At 43.0% G+C, this 18,905-nt stretch overlaps 1 protein-coding gene across 2 annotated transcripts in view; it reads left to right on the top strand.

Annotated features, from left to right (window-relative positions):
* STS (steroid sulfatase) overlaps window positions 1–17,432 on the top strand; it is a 134,854-nt gene extending 117,422 nt beyond the window's left edge. For both annotated transcript variants that reach the window (XM_075133606.1, XM_075133614.1), the window contains exon 11: window positions 13,980–17,432. In XM_075133606.1, coding sequence (XP_074989707.1) covers window positions 13,980–14,362 — 383 coding nt within the window. In that variant the 3' untranslated portion in view covers window positions 14,363–17,432. The remainder of the gene's footprint in view (window positions 1–13,979) is intronic.
* Window positions 17,433–18,905: the final 1,473 nt, after the last annotated feature.

The raw sequence follows: 18,905 nt of genomic DNA, 5'->3' as shown, positions 1-18,905 counted from the left end.
CTTGCTATTTAAAGGTTAAACACGCTATCAGTTCTCAGATTAATGATTTGTAATACTTCATTACAAAACAATGAAGTAACCTCGACTTCAGTAAAGCCTTTGACACTGTCTCCCACAGCATTCTCCTAGCGAAGCTGGCGGCTCACGGCTTAGACAGGTACACTCTTCGCTGGGTAAAAAACTGGCTGGACGGCCGAGCCCAGAGAGTTGTGATCAACGGAGTTAAATCCAGTTGGCGGCCGGTCATGAGCGGTGTTCACCAGGGCTCAGTATTGGGGCCGGTCCTGTTCAATATCTTCATCAATGATCTGGATGAGGGGATTGAGTGCTCCCTCAGTAAGTTTGCAGATGATACCAAGTTGGGCGGGAGTGTTGATCTGCTTGAGGGTAGGAAGGCTCTGCAGAGGGACCTGGACAGTCTGGATGGATGGGCTGAGGCCAACTGTATGAGGTTCAACAAGGCCAAGTGCCGGGTCCTACACTTGGGTCACAACAATCCCAGGCAACGCTACAGGCTTGGGGAAGAGTGGCTGGAAAGCTGCCCAGAGGAAAAGGACCTGGGGGTGCTGGTTGACAGCCAGCTGAACATGAGCCGGCAGTGTGGCCAAGAAGGCCAATGGCATCCTGGCCTGTATCAGAAATAGTGTGGCCAGCAGGAGTAGGGAGGTGATCGTGCCCCTGTACTCAGCACTGGTGAGGCCGCATCTCGAATCCTGTGTTCAGTTTTGGGCCCCTCACTACAAGAAGGACATGGAGGTGCTGGAGCGTGTCCAGAGAAGGGCAACAAAGCTGGTGAAGGGCCTGGAGCACAAGTCTTATGAGGAGCGGCTGAGGGAACTGGGATTGTTTAGTCTGGAGAAGAGGAGGCTGAGGGAAGACCTCATTGCGCTCTACAACTACCTGAAGGAGGTTGTAGTGAGGTGGGGGTCGGTCTCTTCTGCCAAGTAACTAGCGATAGGACGAGAGGAAATGACCCCACGTTGCGCCAAGGGAGATTTAGACTGGATGTTAGGAGAAATTTCTTTACTGAAAGAGTGGTCAGGCCTTGGAACAGGCTGCCCAGGGAAGTGGTTGAGTCACCATCCCTGGAGGTATTTAAAAGACGTGTAGATGAGGGACTGTCGTGGTTTAACCTGGCAGCAGCCAAATACCACGCAGCCGCTCACTCACTCCCCCCGCCCCCCCAGTGGGACGGGGAGAGAATCGGAAGGGTAAGAGTGAGAAAAACTCGTGGGTTGAGATAAAGACAGTTTAATAGACCAGAAAAGGGAGAATAATGATAATAAATAATGATAGAATATACAAAATGAGTGATGCACAATGCAATTGCTCACCACCTGCGCTGACCGATAACCAAGTAGCGATCGGCACTTCCTGGATCATGCCTACCCTTCATATACTGAGCATGATGTCACATGGTACGGAATACCCCATTGGCCAGCTGGGCTGGCTGTCCTGATTATGTTCCCTCCCATCTTGTGTACCTAGCTCAGTCAGTAGGCACGGGAGCTGTCCTTGGACTAGGAGGGCACTTAGCAACAACTGAAAACATCAGTGTGTTATCAACATTCTCCTCATACTAAATCCAAAACACAGCACTAGGAAGAAATTTAACCCTATCCCTGCCGAAACTAGGACAGTATCCACCCCTTATTCCATACCATTTACTTTATGCTTAGGTCTCACATTTTTTCTATACCTTTCAATTAATCACCACTATCTTTTTTATATATATACATATATAATACATATACATACATATATACATATAATACATATATACACATATATACATAAATATATATAAATGTCCATTGAGTTCTTTTAGTCCACAACTTTGGGCTCCATCTGTCATAACAGTCTTTCAGGGCCAGAAAGATGGTGTGTGGTGTTGGGCTGTTGCATCCTGAAGCCAGTTCTCATTTCGGTACTGCTGCGCTCTTCCAGTTCTATCATCGTTGCACTTTGCTCGGTTTCATCAATGTTCATTCTTCATTAATCTGGGTGATTTTCACTGCTATACCATTGATAGCAACCATAGAAATAATGATATACAATATCATATAACAATTTATGTCATAAAATTCAGTTCATTGGCTATTTTCCCCCGAAATCAAATCCCCTTGAGGTACACACCGGACTTCCCCATCCTTTCGCATCACCCACCAAGTGCACCCAGGTCCTTGAGCAAAAGCAACCCCATGGATGGGTTTTCCCTTGCCAGAGGCAGGAGTAACCCAGACTGTCTTCCCCAGCATATTTCTTATGTGCACGACAGGGACTTTATCTCCATCTACAGTACGTAAGAGTCTTGATTGGGCAGGGCCAGCTCGATTAACAGACCCCCTAGTGTTGACTAACCAGGTGGCTTTTGCTAAATGTGTATCCCAATGCTTGAATGTCCCACCACCCATTGCCCTCAGTGTTGTCTTTAGCAGCCCGTTGTATCGTTCGATTTTCCCAGAGGCTGGTGCGTGGTAGGGGATGTGATAGACCCACTCAATGCCGTGCTCTTTGGCCCAGGTGTCTATGAGGGTGTTTCGGAAATGAGTCCCGTTGTCTGACTCAATTCTTTCTGGGGTGCCATGTTGCCATAGGACTTGCTTTTCAAGGCCCAGGATGGTGTTCCGGGCAGTGGCATGATGCACAGGGTATGTTTCTAGCCAGCCGGTGGTTGCTTCCACCATGGTGAGCACATAGCGCTTGCCGTGCCGGGTTTGTGGGAGTGTGATATAATCAATCTGCCAGGCCTCCCCATATTTGTATTTCAACCATCGTCCCCCATACTAAAGAGGCTTTACTCGCTTGGCTTGTTTGATTGCAGCGCACGTTTCACATTCATGGATAACCTGTGCAATAGTGTCCATGGTTAAGTCCACCCCTCGATCACGAGCCCATCTATATGTTGCATCTCTTCCTTGATGGCCTGAGGCATCATGGGCCCACCGAGCTATAAATAATTCACCCTTATGTTGCCAGTCCAGATCCACCTGAGCCACTTCAATCTTAGCAGCCTGATCCACCTGCTGGTTGTTTTGATGTTCTTCAGTGGCCCGACTCTTGGGTACGTGAGCATCTACGTGACGTACTTTTACAACCAGGTTCTCTACTCGGGCAGCAATATCTTGCCACAATGCGGCAGCCCAGATGGGTTTACCTCTGCGCTGCCAGTTGTTCTGCTTCCACTGCTGCAACCACCCCCACAGGGCATTTGCCACCATCCATGAGTCAGTATAGAGATAGAGTACTGGCCATTTTTCTCGTTCAACAATGTCCAAGGCCAGCTGGATGGCTTTTACCTCTGCAAACTGGCTCGATTCACCTTCTCCTTCAGTAGTTTCTGCAACTTGGCGTATAGGACTCCATACAGCAGCTTTCCACCTCCGATGCTTTCCCACAAGGCGACAGGACCCATCAGTGAACAGGGCATATTGCTTCTCGTTTTCTGGTAGTTTATTATACAGTGGGGCTTCTTCAGCACGTGTCCCCTCCTCCTCTGGGGATATTCCAAAATCTTTGCCTTCTGGCCAGTTCGTGATCACCTCCAAGATTCCTGGGTGACTGGGGTTGCCTATTCGGGCCCGTTATGTGATCAGTGCGACCCACTTACTCCACATAACATCGGTTGCATGATGTGTAGAGGGGACCCTCCCTTTGAACATCCAGCCCAGCACCGGCAGTCGGGGTGCCAGGAGGAGCTGTGCTTCAGTACCAACCACTTCCGAAGCAGCTCGAACCCCTTCATATGCTGCCAATATCTCCTTCTCAGTTGGAGTGTAGCGGGCCTCAGATCCTCTGTATCCCCAACTCCAGAACCCTAAGGGTCGACCTTGAATCTCCCCTGGTGCTTCCTGCCAGAGGCTCCAGGTAGGGCCATTCTCCCCGACTGCGGTGTAGAGCACATTCTTCACATCTTGTCCTGCCCGGACTGGCCCAAGAGCTACTGCATGAACTATCTCCTGTTTAATTTGTTCAAAGGCTTGTTGTTGCTCAGGGCCCCATCTGAAGTCGTTCTTCCTGGTCACTTGATAGAGAGGGCTTACAATCAGGCTGTAATCTGGAATATGCATTCTCCAAAAGCCCACAACGCCTAAGAAAGCTTGTGTTTCCCTTTTGCTAGTTGGTGGAGACATGGCTGTTATTTTGTTGATCACATCCATTGGGATCTGACGACGTCCATCTTGCCATTTTATTCCTAAAAACTGGATCTCCTGTGCAGGTCCCTTGACCTTACTTTGTTTTATGGCAAAACCGGCTTTCAGAAGGATTTGAATTATTCTCTCCCCTTTCTCAAAAACTTCTTCTGCTGTGTTGCCCCACACGATGATGTCATCAATGTATTGCAGGTGTTCTGGAGCCTCACCCTGTTCCAGTGCGGTGTGAATTAGTCCATGGCAAATGGTAGGGCTGTGTTTCCACCCCTGGGGCAGTCAGTTCCAGGTGTACTGGACACCCCTCCAAGTGAAAGCAAACTGTGGCCTGCACTCTGCCGCCAAAGGGATGGAGAAGAAGGCATTAGCAATGTCAATTGTGGCGTACCACTTGGCTGCCTTTGACTCCAGTTCGTATGGAAGTTCTAACATGTCCGGCACGGCAGCACTCAGTGGCGGCGTGACTTCGTTCAGGCCACGGTAGTCTACTGTTAGTCTCCACTCTCCATTGGACTTTCGCACTGGCCACATGGGACTGTTAAAGGGTGAGCGAGTCTTGCTGATCACTCCTTGGCACTCCAGTCGACGAATCAGCTCATGGATAGGGATCAGGGAGTCTCGGTTGGTGCGGTATTGCTGCCGGTGCACTGTTGTGGTAGCGACTGGTACTTGTTGTTCTTCAATCCTCAACAACCCCACAACAGAAGGGTCCTCTGAGAGACCAGGCAAGGTGGACAGCTGTTTAATTTCCTCCGTCTCCAGGGCAGCTATACCAAAAGCCCACCGATACCCTTTTGGGTCCTTAAAATACCCTCTCCTGAGGTAGCCTATGCCAAGGATGCACGGAGCCTCTGGGCCAGTCACAATGGGGTGCTTCTGCCACTCATTCCCGGTTAGGCTCACTTCGGCCTCCAATACAGTTAACTCTTGGGATCCCCCTGTCACTCCAGAAATACAAATGGGTTCTGCCCCTTTATAGCTTGATGGCATCAGGGTACACTGTGCACCGGTGTCTACGAGAGCCTTATACTCCTGTGGGTCTGATGTGCCAGGCCATCGAATCCACACAGTCCAGTAAACCCCGTTGTCCCTTTCCTCTACCTGGCCGGAGGCAGGGCCCCTCTAGTTCTGGTCATAGTATCCATCTCTCACTTCTTGCAAACGCGAGTCAAGAATTCCTTCATTACAGTCCAAAGTAAGATCAGCCCTTCTACTCTGTCTGGGGAACTGTTCAGTGGAAACTGGACCGTCGTGAGACAGGGTTTTCCTGAAAACTGGAGCAGCATTTTTCCTGAGAGAACCCCCTTGTGTGATTGTTTTTCCTTGCAACTCACGTACACGTGCCTCTAGGGTCAAGGTAGGTTTTCCATCCCACTGCCTCATGTCCTCTCCGTGGTCACGCAGGTAAAACCACAGGGTGCCCTGTGGTGTGTACTTTCGATATCCTCTCTCTTGAGGAGAAAAACGCTGACTCTTAATGGCTGAGATACTGCTCCGTACAGGTGGAGAATAGGACCTATCGTCTTTGAGTTGCTGGACCTCTCAGGATAGTTTCTCCACAGCCGAGACAAGGGAGGAGGAGATAGTTTCTTCGAAATCCCGAAGTCTGTTAACCACCTCATCCACTGTTGGTGCTTCTTCCTCTTTCCAGCACAGTACTGCCAACGAACTGGCATACGATGCTGGTGCGCTCCGTACCAACTTCCGCCACATGGGTCGGGTGCACTGGACGTCATCTGGATCTTTGGGTGTTCGGATGTCGTCCAGGTCACTATAAACCACCTCCAGCACGCCTAGTTCTCTCAGGTACTGGATACCTCTCTCCATAGTGGTCCATTTGCCTAGGCGATATATAACATCTTCCTTGAAGGGATATCTTTCCTTTACGCCTGACAGCAGTCGCCTCCAGAGGCTGAGGACCTGTGTCCCTTTTCCGATTGCTTTGTCAATACCGGCTTCCCTAGCAAGGGATCCCAGCTGTTTGGCCTCCTTCCCCTCTAATTCCAGGCTACTGGCCCCATTATCCCAGCATCGGAGCAGCCAGGTAACAATATGCTCGCCTGGACGACAGCTGAAATCTTTCCGCATATCTCGCAGCTCACTCAGGGATAGGGATCGGGTGGTTTCCGTCTCGTTTATGAGTTCTTCCTCTTCCTCCTCCTCTCCTCGTGATGTCCCTGCTCTTCCACCATCCCTTTCTAAATGACCTGATCTCCGCTTCCAAGATTTCCTCTTTTGTACAGGGGCAATGGATACCAGCAAGGGTTGGTCCTCTGGTTCAGCTGTAGTGCCTGTTGCTGGGGTTTGGGTAGCTGCAGTGCTTGTCATGGGGGTTGGAGTAATTGTAGTGCCTGTTGCCGGAGCTTGAGTGGCTGCAGTGCTTGTCGCAGGGGTTGGAGAAGCTACGGTGACTGTTGCCAGGGTTTGAGTAGCCACAGGGGTTGTCATGGGGGTTGGAGTAGCCGCAGTGCCTGTCGTGGGGTTTTGAGTAGCCACCGTGTCTGTAGCCGCCCCCGAGACTCGCCGCTCCGCCCGCCCCGATGAGGCACCGCTGCTTGCCCTCCCTCTTTTCTTGTTCCTGAGGGTTGATCTCTGGACAGTATTCCTGAAGAGTTGTTTAACCCTAAACAAGGCCTGAACCACATTCAGGAGACATAGTAGCAACATGAACATGCTTGTTTGAGCATCCCAAGGATATTCAAAATTCTCAGGGAATATTGTAGACATCTTTGTGAAGAGGATAGAAGAAAAAGGAGTTTCTGATGATATGGAAGGGAAGATGAACAAGTGGGAGAGAGTGTCCCATCCCGTCTCCCCCTTAAATTCATTCTCCGAGGAGGAACAAGTGCAATTACCAATAATTTCTAAGAGGTGGTTCCCGAGGTACAGAAATGACGGCAGTGCCGAATACAGATACCAGATTAGACTTACGACCAATGATTTTATCACCTCATAAAACAGCAACAAAATGATAGTCTTGGCCCAGTTCCGAATAATGATAAACAGCACAAACCGGAACATGTACTGCAAGCAAGGTATTACATGACCCAACATTGAGAGCCAGCCCCACAACTTTGACAGCCAATACATCAACATTGTGACCAATCAATATAATGGATGCTTATAACAATTTTGCCTTAACACACTTTGGTCAGATCTATCGTTATCTCAACCCTTTGAGCCCCACGTTGGGCGCCAAAAAGGACTGTCGTGGTTTAACCTGGCAGCAGCCAAATACCACGCAGCCGCTTACTCACTCCCCCTGCCCCCCCAGTGGGACGGGGAGAGAATCGGAAGGGTAAGAGTGAGAAAAACTCGTGGGTTGAGATAAAGACAGTTTAATAGACCAGAAAAGGGAGAATAATGATAATAAATAATGATAGAATATACAAAATGAGTGATGCACAATGCAATTGCTCACCACCCGCGCTGACCGATAACCAAGTAGCGATCGGCACTTCCTGGATCACGCCTACCCTTCATATACTGAGCATGATGTCACATGGTATGGAATACCCCATTGGCCAGCTGGGCTGGCTGTCCTGATTATGTTCCCTCCCATCTTGTGTACCTAGCTCAGTCAGTAGGCACGGGAGCTGTCCTTGGACTAGGAGGGCACTTAGCAACAACTGAAAACATCAGTGTGTTATCAACATTCTCCTCATACTAAATCCAAAACACAGCACTAGGAAGAAATTTAACCCTATCCCTGCCGAAACTAGGACAGGCACTTAGGGACATGGTGTAGTGGGCATGGTGTGTTGGGTAGACGGTTGGACTCGATGATCTTAGAGGTCTTTTCCAACCTTAATGATTCTATGATTCTATGATTAGCATTCTGTGTGTCAAAGGTTTTTTTGATATCCATATTTTGAAAAATGTCTGGAGAAAATAACTTACAAACAAATTCCTGGGCGTGGTTTTGGTTTTGGTTGGTTCAAACCTGTCTGAAAATATTTGCAGAAGTTGCTTAGGGCTTCGTTTGCATCTTTGTCTTGTTCGTCTGCTCAGTATCATGAAAATTACTGTCTGAATCTTGCAGATCTGTTCATCTCAGAATGATTACAATCCACTTTATGTAGGAGAGTAATGATTGTCCTCAATTTATGTTCTGTTAATAAAACCTTTTTGAAGGACAGAAAGCACAAAAGACAAAACACAATTCTGAATAGGTTTCTCTTTGGTTTTTGTCATCTTTGGCAAAGTGGCTATGTTTTGTTACATTCTTAAATGTCTGTCTCTCTCAGTTCTTAACTGTATCTCTTACGGACTCCAGTGGAAAACCAGTACATGCAAGTCAATACAATTTCTCTCACAAGCAATAAAATAAGGCTTTTCTGCTTTCAAGGACTTTTGAATATAGGTTGGAAATGACCAGTAATTTTTTTTTGTGCCAACATTATCTTCTGTCTTCAGCATGCCATCGACTGCTGCTTGGAACTGAAAATTACATAGACCATTCAGCAAGTAAATAGATTCTTCAAAAAAATCTTTAACAAGTGTTTGGATTATGTGCATCAAATTACTATGGATGGAATTTTTTCCCAGGGCAACATGTATTCTTCCATGTTGCTGTTAACTAACACTTCCAAATATGAGGCATAACATTGCCTTATAGCACTTCCTATTTTAGCAGCATAGTTTCTATACTCACAGATGCTTCCCATTTGGGAGTTTCTTCAACAAGAAAACACTGTAAATGATCAATCAATTCTTTTTGAAGGTGATGATGAAGAATTCACGAAAATAATTCTTTGTCAGCTGCTACCATTCAGCACATAATCTTGACTTTTGAACAGAATTGAGTGGAAGATTCTCATATCACAGCACTTACTCTAGATAATGAGCTCAGTTATGAGATTTCTGTCTTAACTTCACCAGCCTGGGCATGGTTTCACCATGTCTTGTTTTTTGACTGCAGCAGTGGTTCAGTATGATTATTAGGTATCCACCAATGTGCAATCTTTTCTGTTTTAGAGAATACTTAACACTGCAGTTTCTATCCTTAAGATTTTAATATCACTGCTACTACTGTTTTTTTTAAATGTTTTTACCTCAAATACTTTATGTTCTGCACAGTTCTTTATGTGAGTCTCTTCTAGCAACAACTGACTCTCATAAACTAACATTATGTCTTTGAATATCACTGTTATTCTCCACCTACATTGGGACATGATGTGCTGTCTTTTGAGTGGTGTAACAATATAACATTGTAACATACCCAGATACTTAAAACAAATATCTAAAAAATACAAATTTAACTGAAGGAACAATAAAATTACAATTTTTTTAACTCAAATAGCAGATTTTTAATATCTGTTTGAGGAATGCACATACTCATAAAAATAATATGTATATTTTCTTTATAGTAACCAAAGAGTATTCTCTGTGTGCTATATATAGTTCTTCAAGAATTTAGCAGCCGAAACCTTTTCTAAATTGTTAAATTATTGAAGAGCTGAATACATACACATGTGTGATATCTACTTTATATAAGATTAGCAGAGAACCTAACAATTCTAAATGACTCTAAAGATATACGAAGTGGGAAGAAAGGATTCAATCTAACAACAACAACGGTTATCTGAAGAATGTAATTTTCAAGTGAGTTGCAGCTTTCATCTGCTACTCTGTAGAAATGTCGAAGAGCTGGCGTGAGTTAGAGTGTGGGGGCTGACAATGGCTGCAGAGCACACTCAAGATATAGGAAAAGTCTGTGGGCAATTTACATTGGTAGGCTACAGCCAAAGGGTTATGCTCAAAAACATCAAGTCAAGGAGAGACCAGCTCCCCAATTTACAGTGAAGAACAGACTTGTTTAACTTGTTCTTCCTCAGAAAGAAGAAACAAAATAATATGAACAAAGGAGATGACAGTAGCAGCAAACCTATAAAGTTACCGTCATAAATTAAATGCAGTAAAAATGAGGTCCAGGCAATAGCACAGCAATAGCTTCTATTCACTTCAAGAACTGCTTATCAGAAAACACCATTTAACCATCAATGATTAAGAACAGTGCTATTATAACAGAAATGACATATCCAGTGTGTCACTTCATCTTGGAAATATTAATATATCTTACTGGGAGACTTTTGTTTAATCTCGTGGCTGCTACCTATCTGTTGGAGCTACCGTTGTCTGTATGAGTATGACAGGGTAAATAGATAGGTGAAGGACAGTAAAACAGAAGAGGAGTTTGTTAGGGAGATCGAACTCTGAATAATTATGTTAACAGCAGATTTGCTTGAACTAATTGCAACCTTGCAACCTATTTTAATTTCAGACTATTTATATCACAACTTCTGTAGTTTTTGTTTTCCTTAATGTGTAGAGGAAAAGGGGTATTCTGAGAGCTGATAGGTGAAATTGTTGGACAATTCAGAGAGCTGGAGAATTGTAGGGAAAATGGATGCTAAATAAAGTAGCTGTGAAGCATTGGGAAAGGATCTTGAAGGGTGCTACAGTCCTAGGGCTTCCCTGCTGTTTTAGAAAGGACCTGATATACTTTACTGTGGGGGAACCCTTACAATTTTACTACTAACTTCACTGAGGAAGACGTATAGTTATCTTTATATAAATAGAGAGTTTACTATCCAGATGCTTTGCAGAACAAAAGTATCATTAATTACTGAGAGATTAATTTGATCCTTGTAGTTAACCCTCTGACAAAATGAGATTTTATATCAGCTGAGAGAGACTGGGAGAAAGCACTCTCTTTTTAATATTGAGCCTTATACAGTTCATCAGCTTTACAGATTAGAAGTCTGACAGCTCTTTATGTCTCCTAGTATATTACACTGGCTGCTCCACAGCCACAGACACTGGCAGATATGCTTTAGTTTTTATAATGCTTAGGAAATCAGCGGTTAAAGTCTGCCCTGCTGTTCCTCCAGCACCACATGAAGTCCCAGATCCTCGCTGAAACATTACTGTAGTGCAACAGATGAACATTGAACAATAACAGACTTTGCTCTCCCAGAACTCAGTGTTTTGCGTGGTATAATCATGTCATTATGTATCAACATAGCTGATAAACTAGTGTCAGCTCTTCAAAACACTGGCGATGTGATTCAGACATGATGTGATGTCACACACGCCCTGTCCCCAGCCTTACGCATGATTTTGCAACGTGCCATATGCTCTGTATATAGGCAAACCTGAACAATTCTTTATTTTGTGAGTGGAAAAAAATCATGGTACGACTTCCTTATTTCTTTCTTTTCCCCATGTCTTACCTATATGAACTGCTTGTACTGACTTGCATTAATTCAGAATCCCCAACTTTATACTGTCATCTGTAAGCCCTTGAACTGGCCTGGTGCTACAGTGCCCAACACCAAAAAAAGTTGGCTGAAGATTTCTTTTCAAGGTCATTCAGCACAAGTGTGCCATCAAAGATAGATGTGTGGTAAGACAGTCTGACCACAAAATTCTCACGTTTATGGCCTTGCTGGAATTTCTTTTAGTTGACATTTTATATTTTTATAAATTTTTTCTGCTCTTCTTCTATCAAGGTGCTGAATCAAATTCTCAGGTGGGGCAAAGGTTGCATGGTCTACAAAGGCACATGGTGCACTGATTAATAAAGCCCTTTGGCTTTTTCTGTTCTTCATTGTCCATCTTGCCAGTTAATCACTTCTAAAGAACCTGAAGGAATGCTTGGTATAGAATTACATACCTTCCCAGAATGTAAATTCTAAATCTCAGTAAATGAGAGGCGTATTTCTGCTCTGGGAAATGTTCCATGCCTAAGTTCAAAGAAATTTAAGGAGGAGTGTTAGATTTTGTTTGTTTCTTTTAATTCTGAGAGAACAGCAAAGAATTCAAGTATCAAACCAACCTTTCAAAATGTTATTGGAGAAGTAGATGAAGGAATGCTGCCTTGCCTTGCCTTGCCTTGCCTTGCCTTGCCTTGCTTTGCCTTGCCTTGCCTTGCCTTCCCTTCCCTTCCCTTCCCTTCCTTTCCCTTCCCTTCCCTTCCCTTCCCTTCCCTTTTCCCCAGTAAGACTATGCCATTGCTGCTGTCACAGCCAGAGCCTTTTAAAGCCTGCCACGTTTTATTGTCTGTGCCAGCAAGTCACTCTCAGCCTTTAAAGCTCCTTCCCCTTTGCTGACTTCCAAGCAGCATTCAGAGGGTTCTCCCAGTCTAATGTGTATAATAACCATCACCCCTCCGACCCTGGTTTAAGAACAGACTAAGTGAACTGGAAGTCTCCAGGCTCTGTCATTGAATTGCTTCCTAAAGGTAAAATTTCTTATAATGTGAAAAATGCTGTGGGATAGAAGCAGCTGTAAAGAATCTTAAAGTTCACCTACCGTCTTTCAAATTCATGCTATAGACTAGAACTGCAGCCTGTGACTCTTTAGTCTGCTGAAACATTTCTTTCTCTAAAACTGTTTTTATCTTTAAAAACTGAGTGTGATGTAGTTACAGCATGGCATGTACCAGTTCATCTCTGCCCTTCCCACATTTTCTAGTGCTTTCCATTTTGTTGAACTGATGAATTGATTAATGAATATTAACCACTATAGCGCACATAAATCTGTGACAATCTGTTACGAGATTAACAAGCTTTCCGTGAACTTAACAACATTCAACAAAATACCAAAAAGAGTTTTTCCCCCAGTATTTAAAAAAATGAGGTGACACAAAAAATGTTTTTTGCAATAGGGTGCTGAGGAATGTAAATTACTGATGAGTATGTATTTCTGACGTCTGTATACACTCAAGTGGGTAGGTAGTCTGACATCATAGACCTAGTAGTGGTAGTAGCCTACTTTTATTAAGAATAAAGTACAGATTTTGACTCTAATTAATTACTCTCTAGACCATTTCTGGAGAACTGTATGCTTCCCTGCTGTGGGAGGATGGTGTGCTTCCCTGGGAAGTGCCTGTCTGTACCTGCCTTCCCTTTCTGTTCTGTGATACTTGAGGAAAATAGTAGCCATTTTTTGTTTACTCCTTTCTTGTTAAGTATTTTCAGATTCTCCAGTGTACCTTCCGTTCAAGAGTGCTTCTTGAAGGAACCAACTGATATCTGCTTATTCTTAATCCAGGAAATAATTAGTATTTTTAAACAGTGAAAATATTGACTGAACTTACAATAGTGCAGACAGTTCAATTTCTGTACACAGCAAATTAAGCTTTGGTTCTTATTTTACAAAGCAGAATATCACCTAAAATTTGCACTACCGTAACAGTTGTTTATTTTTGGAAAAAAACATCTAGAGGCCTAAGACAGGAATTTAGCATCCATTATACCTTTTCATGACATCACATTTAATAAAATGAGAAACTTTGACTCCAGGTGTTTGCAATGAAAGCATGTGGCAGAGGGCAATGGGTTAATGCAACAAAGAGAGGAAGAGAGAAAAAGGTAAAAATGAAATTATTTTGATTAGCAAAATGAGAAACAGACATGGCCCAACAATGTCTGGATACGGTCAAGGGGTAAAGGTACATTTTAATAAGTCTTGAAGAAGAGAGTGCAATGGCTTAGTAAATATTTATGCAAACCTTCTTAGTACTGTTTACGTAAAAAAACAAAGTTTTTTTAAGTCTTCTATGATTTAGTTAATCAGAATTCTTCCAAGGGGATGAAATAATCAAAATTATTTCATAAATATGTGCAGCATGAAAATCGCCATGTTTTGCTTATTTTTGTTTTGCCTAATTTTGTTTTACTCTTTCAGTATATTGCAGTTCCTGTACAGAGCGAGGTTGTACCAAAAGACTGATTTCCCATGGTGTAAATTAAAGTTTCATAAGACTAGGGGACTTTTAGTCTGTCATTTTATCACCAGCTGTTTTATGTCTGTAAATTGCAGGTGAATCTGTCTGGAAAGTCTTTTTCTTCACTCCAAACTTCAGTCCTGAAGACTCCAATGGTTGCTACGATTCTCACGTTTGCTTCTGCCATGGAGGATTCATCACACGGCATGATCCCCCACTGCTCTTCGATCTTTCCAGAGACCCTGAAGAGAAAGTCCCACTGACTCCAGAAACGGAGAGCCGTTTCTATGAAATCCTCAGGGTCATACACCTAGCAGTAGACAATCACACCAGATCCCTGCGTGCTGTCCCTGACCAGCTGTCGTGGGACAACCTTCTCTGGAAGCCATGGCTCCAGCCGTGCTGCTCATCTCTCTTCCAGTCTTGCTATTGTGACTATGACTCAGAAGGGAACCTGTCGGAGGTGCACTCAGGATAAACAAGCTGCAAGTCCCTTTCAGAAACTGGAACAAGAGAGTGTGGGTAGCTGACTTGAACCACTGTAGTACTAGCCTTCAGAAGGTTTTGTTATGTAGGAAGACCTGTCTTTAAATACATCATTGCAGTAATAGAGAATTTCAGTCAAGAAAATGTGCCAAGAGAAGGAGGGCAAGACACACCTTTTCTGTCTTTATAATACAAGAACCAGTATGAAACACATGTTGCTGTCCTCATCTACAAAACGGTAGGCTGTAGGCATTTTCTAGATGAGACAATTTTCTAGATCTTCAACTTCAGCTTTTTTCTTATACAGCAAGGAATTTACCTACCGTTTCTGTCAATTACAGCCACTAAATGCACTTTCCTGTCCTTTTTGCTAAGTATTATCCACCAGTAGTAGGACATAGTACTCAGTAATTAAAAATAGATAATAGTGGAGAAGTCCACCTGTGACCATAATTTGATAACTGATAGTTAGGTAAAGAGCAGACCTGTAACAGCATCTCTATCAACAAGCATCATGGATATGAAATTATAAACCAATTGCCAACAATATAACATTGCATGTGCCATAAAAATGTAAAGAGTTATGTAGTGGAAGACCTTGCGTCCCCATTAAAATGGTGCTCCCTAGCCGCCTATTGCACGGCAGCAACTTTTGTTTCAAAAGGAAACCACTTCAAGTGCAGCAGTCGTGTGCTTGAGTGTGTACCATAAGTCTCCATATATATATATATATATGCAAGCCAAATTCATAACCCCCAAAACCCACAAATCCTTCAATACCCGATATAGACACACCCTTATGGTCATAGCCCAGTTGCTGAAATGAAAGTTTTGGTCAATACTTGATATATGAGTTCCAAACTCACATGATACTACAAAAATATCATTCACTATCTATCTGCCATACCTAGTCTTCCACTGATAACTGTAGTGTGAATCACAAATAAATAAAATTTGGTCTTCGTTTAAATATCTTCGCCATCATTTAAGGTCTCTGAACAGGATCTAGCATTTTCTGAGAAAAAAATTGGGCTTGAACACTTAAAGCCAAATATAACTGTCTCTGAGTTTTTAGCAAGGTCTTGGGAAATCTATTGTACTTCAGGGCTAATTTCTGTATCCATTTTTATCTGCATCTTATTCAGTCACATTTTCTTTCCACTCTACAGGCAGGCAAACTATTTTCTTTGGCAGATTGTACCAGAGGAGAACATATCAGCAAAATACTAAAATGATTTGATGCCTGATAATAGAAGGTGACTTGCTCCTTATCAGAAAACAGTAGTTAATTCCAACATTATAATGTATTAAAATCTGTTTGGTGGTATTAGCACATCACTAATGCAAAAGTGATCTGTGATGATAGTAATGCAATAGATTCAGTCAGCCAACATTAAGGTTGTGACCTGGTTCTCAGAAGCTATTGAAACCTGTCCTATAAAAATATATTGTGATATATGGTAGATTTCTCTGTCTGTAAAATCTAGGCTTTATTTGATTTTTCTGCTGCAGTTTCATTCAAAATTTCATTCTCAACAATATCCAGATGCCTGTCCTGGGAAATGTACTCTTTCCTTGAAGTCCTCTTTTTGATGTTTCACCTTGTGTTCATGATCATGTGTCTTAAGTATGTGCTCTGCAAGCTCTCTGTAGGTAGCAAAGTCCTGTGTATGCTGATAAAGTTAGTATGTTCAGGTATTTCCCTGAAAACCAGTCAGGACTGTTTATATTGTACCTGGAAAGCTGTCAGATGGCCATTCATGTGGTATAATTCCCTCTCTGCTTTATTTAATCACTGAATGTACTACATACATAAACTTAGGAAGAAAGATGCCTGCAGTTTGAACACAAGTTCTCTTCTGCAGTGATGAGTGGCTGATCTCGATATCACAGCAGGGTCCATACATCCCAAAATTTTGGTCCTCACCATGTGGCCCAAGAACCTTTTGGGGCACGGCGCTTGTGCCTGCATGCCTCCCCCTGCCGCGGGTGGGCAGTCTGGGCTGCGGTCAGGGTGCAGGCTGCCCCGGCGCTGAGCGCCACGGTGTGGGGGGATGCTCTCTCCAGCTCCCATAGCTCTGCTGCAGCTTACACGAAACTTTCAAGCAAATATTCCTGCTGAAGCATACGGGAGAATGTATGTTGTGTGTTAGGTATACACCAGTAACCCAGACAAGGTGTTTTGTGTAATTGGATCTGTTTTGCTCCCAGAGTTGCCGCGTTGTGACCTTAACAGGCATCTCAATTTATATTCTCAAGGACATTCACATCTACTTCTTTTCATCAGGAAGATGCTATGTTGCTATTATTTCTTTTCTTTCTGCAGGTGCAAGAATTGTTTGTTCTGTCAAGCACAGCAGCTGTTCTCTGCTGCCTGACTGAGGTATCAAAAATGATAATTTTTCTACTGCTCTGATTTCTTCTTACCTGAATATGGCCTTTTTTTTATATGTTCCTTGGCTTTTGGTGCCATCTTTCTAATCTCCTTTCTTAAAATGTCCACACCCCTCAAATACTTTTCCACCTATTTCTTTGCCACTCAGTCCTCCTGTTTGCTTGTCATATTGATCGTGATGGCTATTTTGCCCTAATCAAGCAGAAAATGAAAAGTGGTCTTTGTGAAAAGATTTGACTTTAAGGGCTCCTTGACTCTGCTAATCTCCTACTTATTTAAGGTCTGGCAAGGATTAACTTTGCATTATGAAATCTAAGAAATTAAAACACACCCAAGACACCCTGAATAATAAAAGTTATTTCTTGTTTGTGGCACAAGCTTCATATTTTCCAAAATATAATTTAGTAAAACATTTAATATTTTGACTTAAGCAGTAAAATCTGAAATCCATTTTTACAATTGTTCCTTCAAGAAAGATTCTATTAAGAATAGAGTAGTATTTTTCATACTCTATGTTAATGGCATTTCACTTAATACCTAAAATAAACCATCCCTGTATTGCAAATGTATTATACCTTTCAGTACTGTACCTTCTGTTCTGGAGATGGCATGTCAGATCATGGTAATTAGTCTTGTTTATCTGCAAAATAAAATGAGAAGCACAATATACTATTTTTGTAATGGCCTGATCTAACAAGGAAAAGTTTTTTTTTCACAACAGGTTATTGATGAGATATACGTGATTCACAATTTATTAACAAGGAAGGCTCAAGGAGAATGTGCTGCTCTGGTACTTTGAGACTAACTTTCAATCTGTCATTTAACGAGCATCGGTATTGTAACATGGTGCCTGTTTGTAGAATATGTCAGTTTAAACTGGGAGTAAAGCTTCAGAGAAAAGTGTATTCCTCTACAGTATTATTTAACAGTATCACATTCTAGTTTGTCACACGGTCCCTGTATGGCCCAGAGCAAGTCATTTAACTGTGTTTCTCAGTTCCTCCTCTGCGCCCAAAGAAGGATAGCAGTATTTCTCTAACTGCTGGGAATACTGGAAAGGACAAAAAATGGTGAAAGTGGTAAGCTGGTAAAGGCACACTTTCTAGTCAGTGGGGCCCCTTCTGTACAGAAGGTACAGCTTAAGAGCTGGAAAACTAGGACGTATAAGATCCCCCTATACTAGAAGGTATAACATAGCCTTAACTTCAGGTTTGCAGATAGGTTCTGTACTTACATTTCAGCACATGTGGGATCGGGCCCCAGAGGAGAGAGAACAGATGGCTAAAAAAGATGCACACTGGGGATTCAGAGAAAGATATTAGTCATATTTTTCTAATTATATTTATTCTCTCTTTTAGCAGACATAGGAGACTACATGGAATTATTTCAACAGTATTTCCCCTTCAGGGACTGGATTGTCACAGGTTCCTGGCTCTTAAAAATTGAGATGTCCTGACTTGCCTCAAATTACTGTGTCAGAAAAAAGAAAAAAAATTAAAAAGGGAAATATGAGCCTTTGGAGATAGGTGTCAGCTTGCTGAAATCCAACTGAAAGTTTGCAGAGAACTAAGTGAATATGGTCCATATCCTTCACAGCTCAGTAAGAATCATCACTTGCCAGCACTAGCTTATTTCACATTGTAATAATGTGAGATCTAGGTGTTCAGATGTGTGGACAATGTAGAAAATTTCACATAAGATGTCACCTAATATAGGAACAGATGGAAAAAGAAAGAAAATGAGGGCAAGCTACAAAAATCCTATGTTCTAATAGAGTAGCTATATTAAAACGTAGGGGTTTTTGACTTACATTAGGACATGATGGTTCTATTCATTAGACAGACTTTTTCATATTCTCTGCCACTTCTCTTTCCTCTGGCATTGCCTGCACACCGTTCAAAATATGCTCTGAGGAGCTCACTTTCAAGAGGAGTCCATCCTTCCCGAGTGCACTACGAGCAGAGTGGCCGGCCGTGTGGGTGGGAGGAAAGGTTGGCATAGCAAAACTCTGCGCTGGGAACCACCACGGAGCAAATGGTTTCTGGGGGTTATCTATCTCCAACTTGAAGAGAGAGGTCTACGAAATGCTGGTTTCTCTGTGTCTGTCAGGGTCTGTCACGGCAGGTGACCAGGAGGAATG

This window comes from Calonectris borealis, chromosome 1, assembly GCF_964195595.1.
Source record: "Calonectris borealis chromosome 1, bCalBor7.hap1.2, whole genome shotgun sequence".
In the NCBI taxonomy this organism is placed as follows: domain Eukaryota; kingdom Metazoa; phylum Chordata; class Aves; order Procellariiformes; family Procellariidae; genus Calonectris; species Calonectris borealis.
Note: the sequence above shows the minus strand (reverse complement) of the source record. Positions and strands in the feature narration are given on the sequence as shown.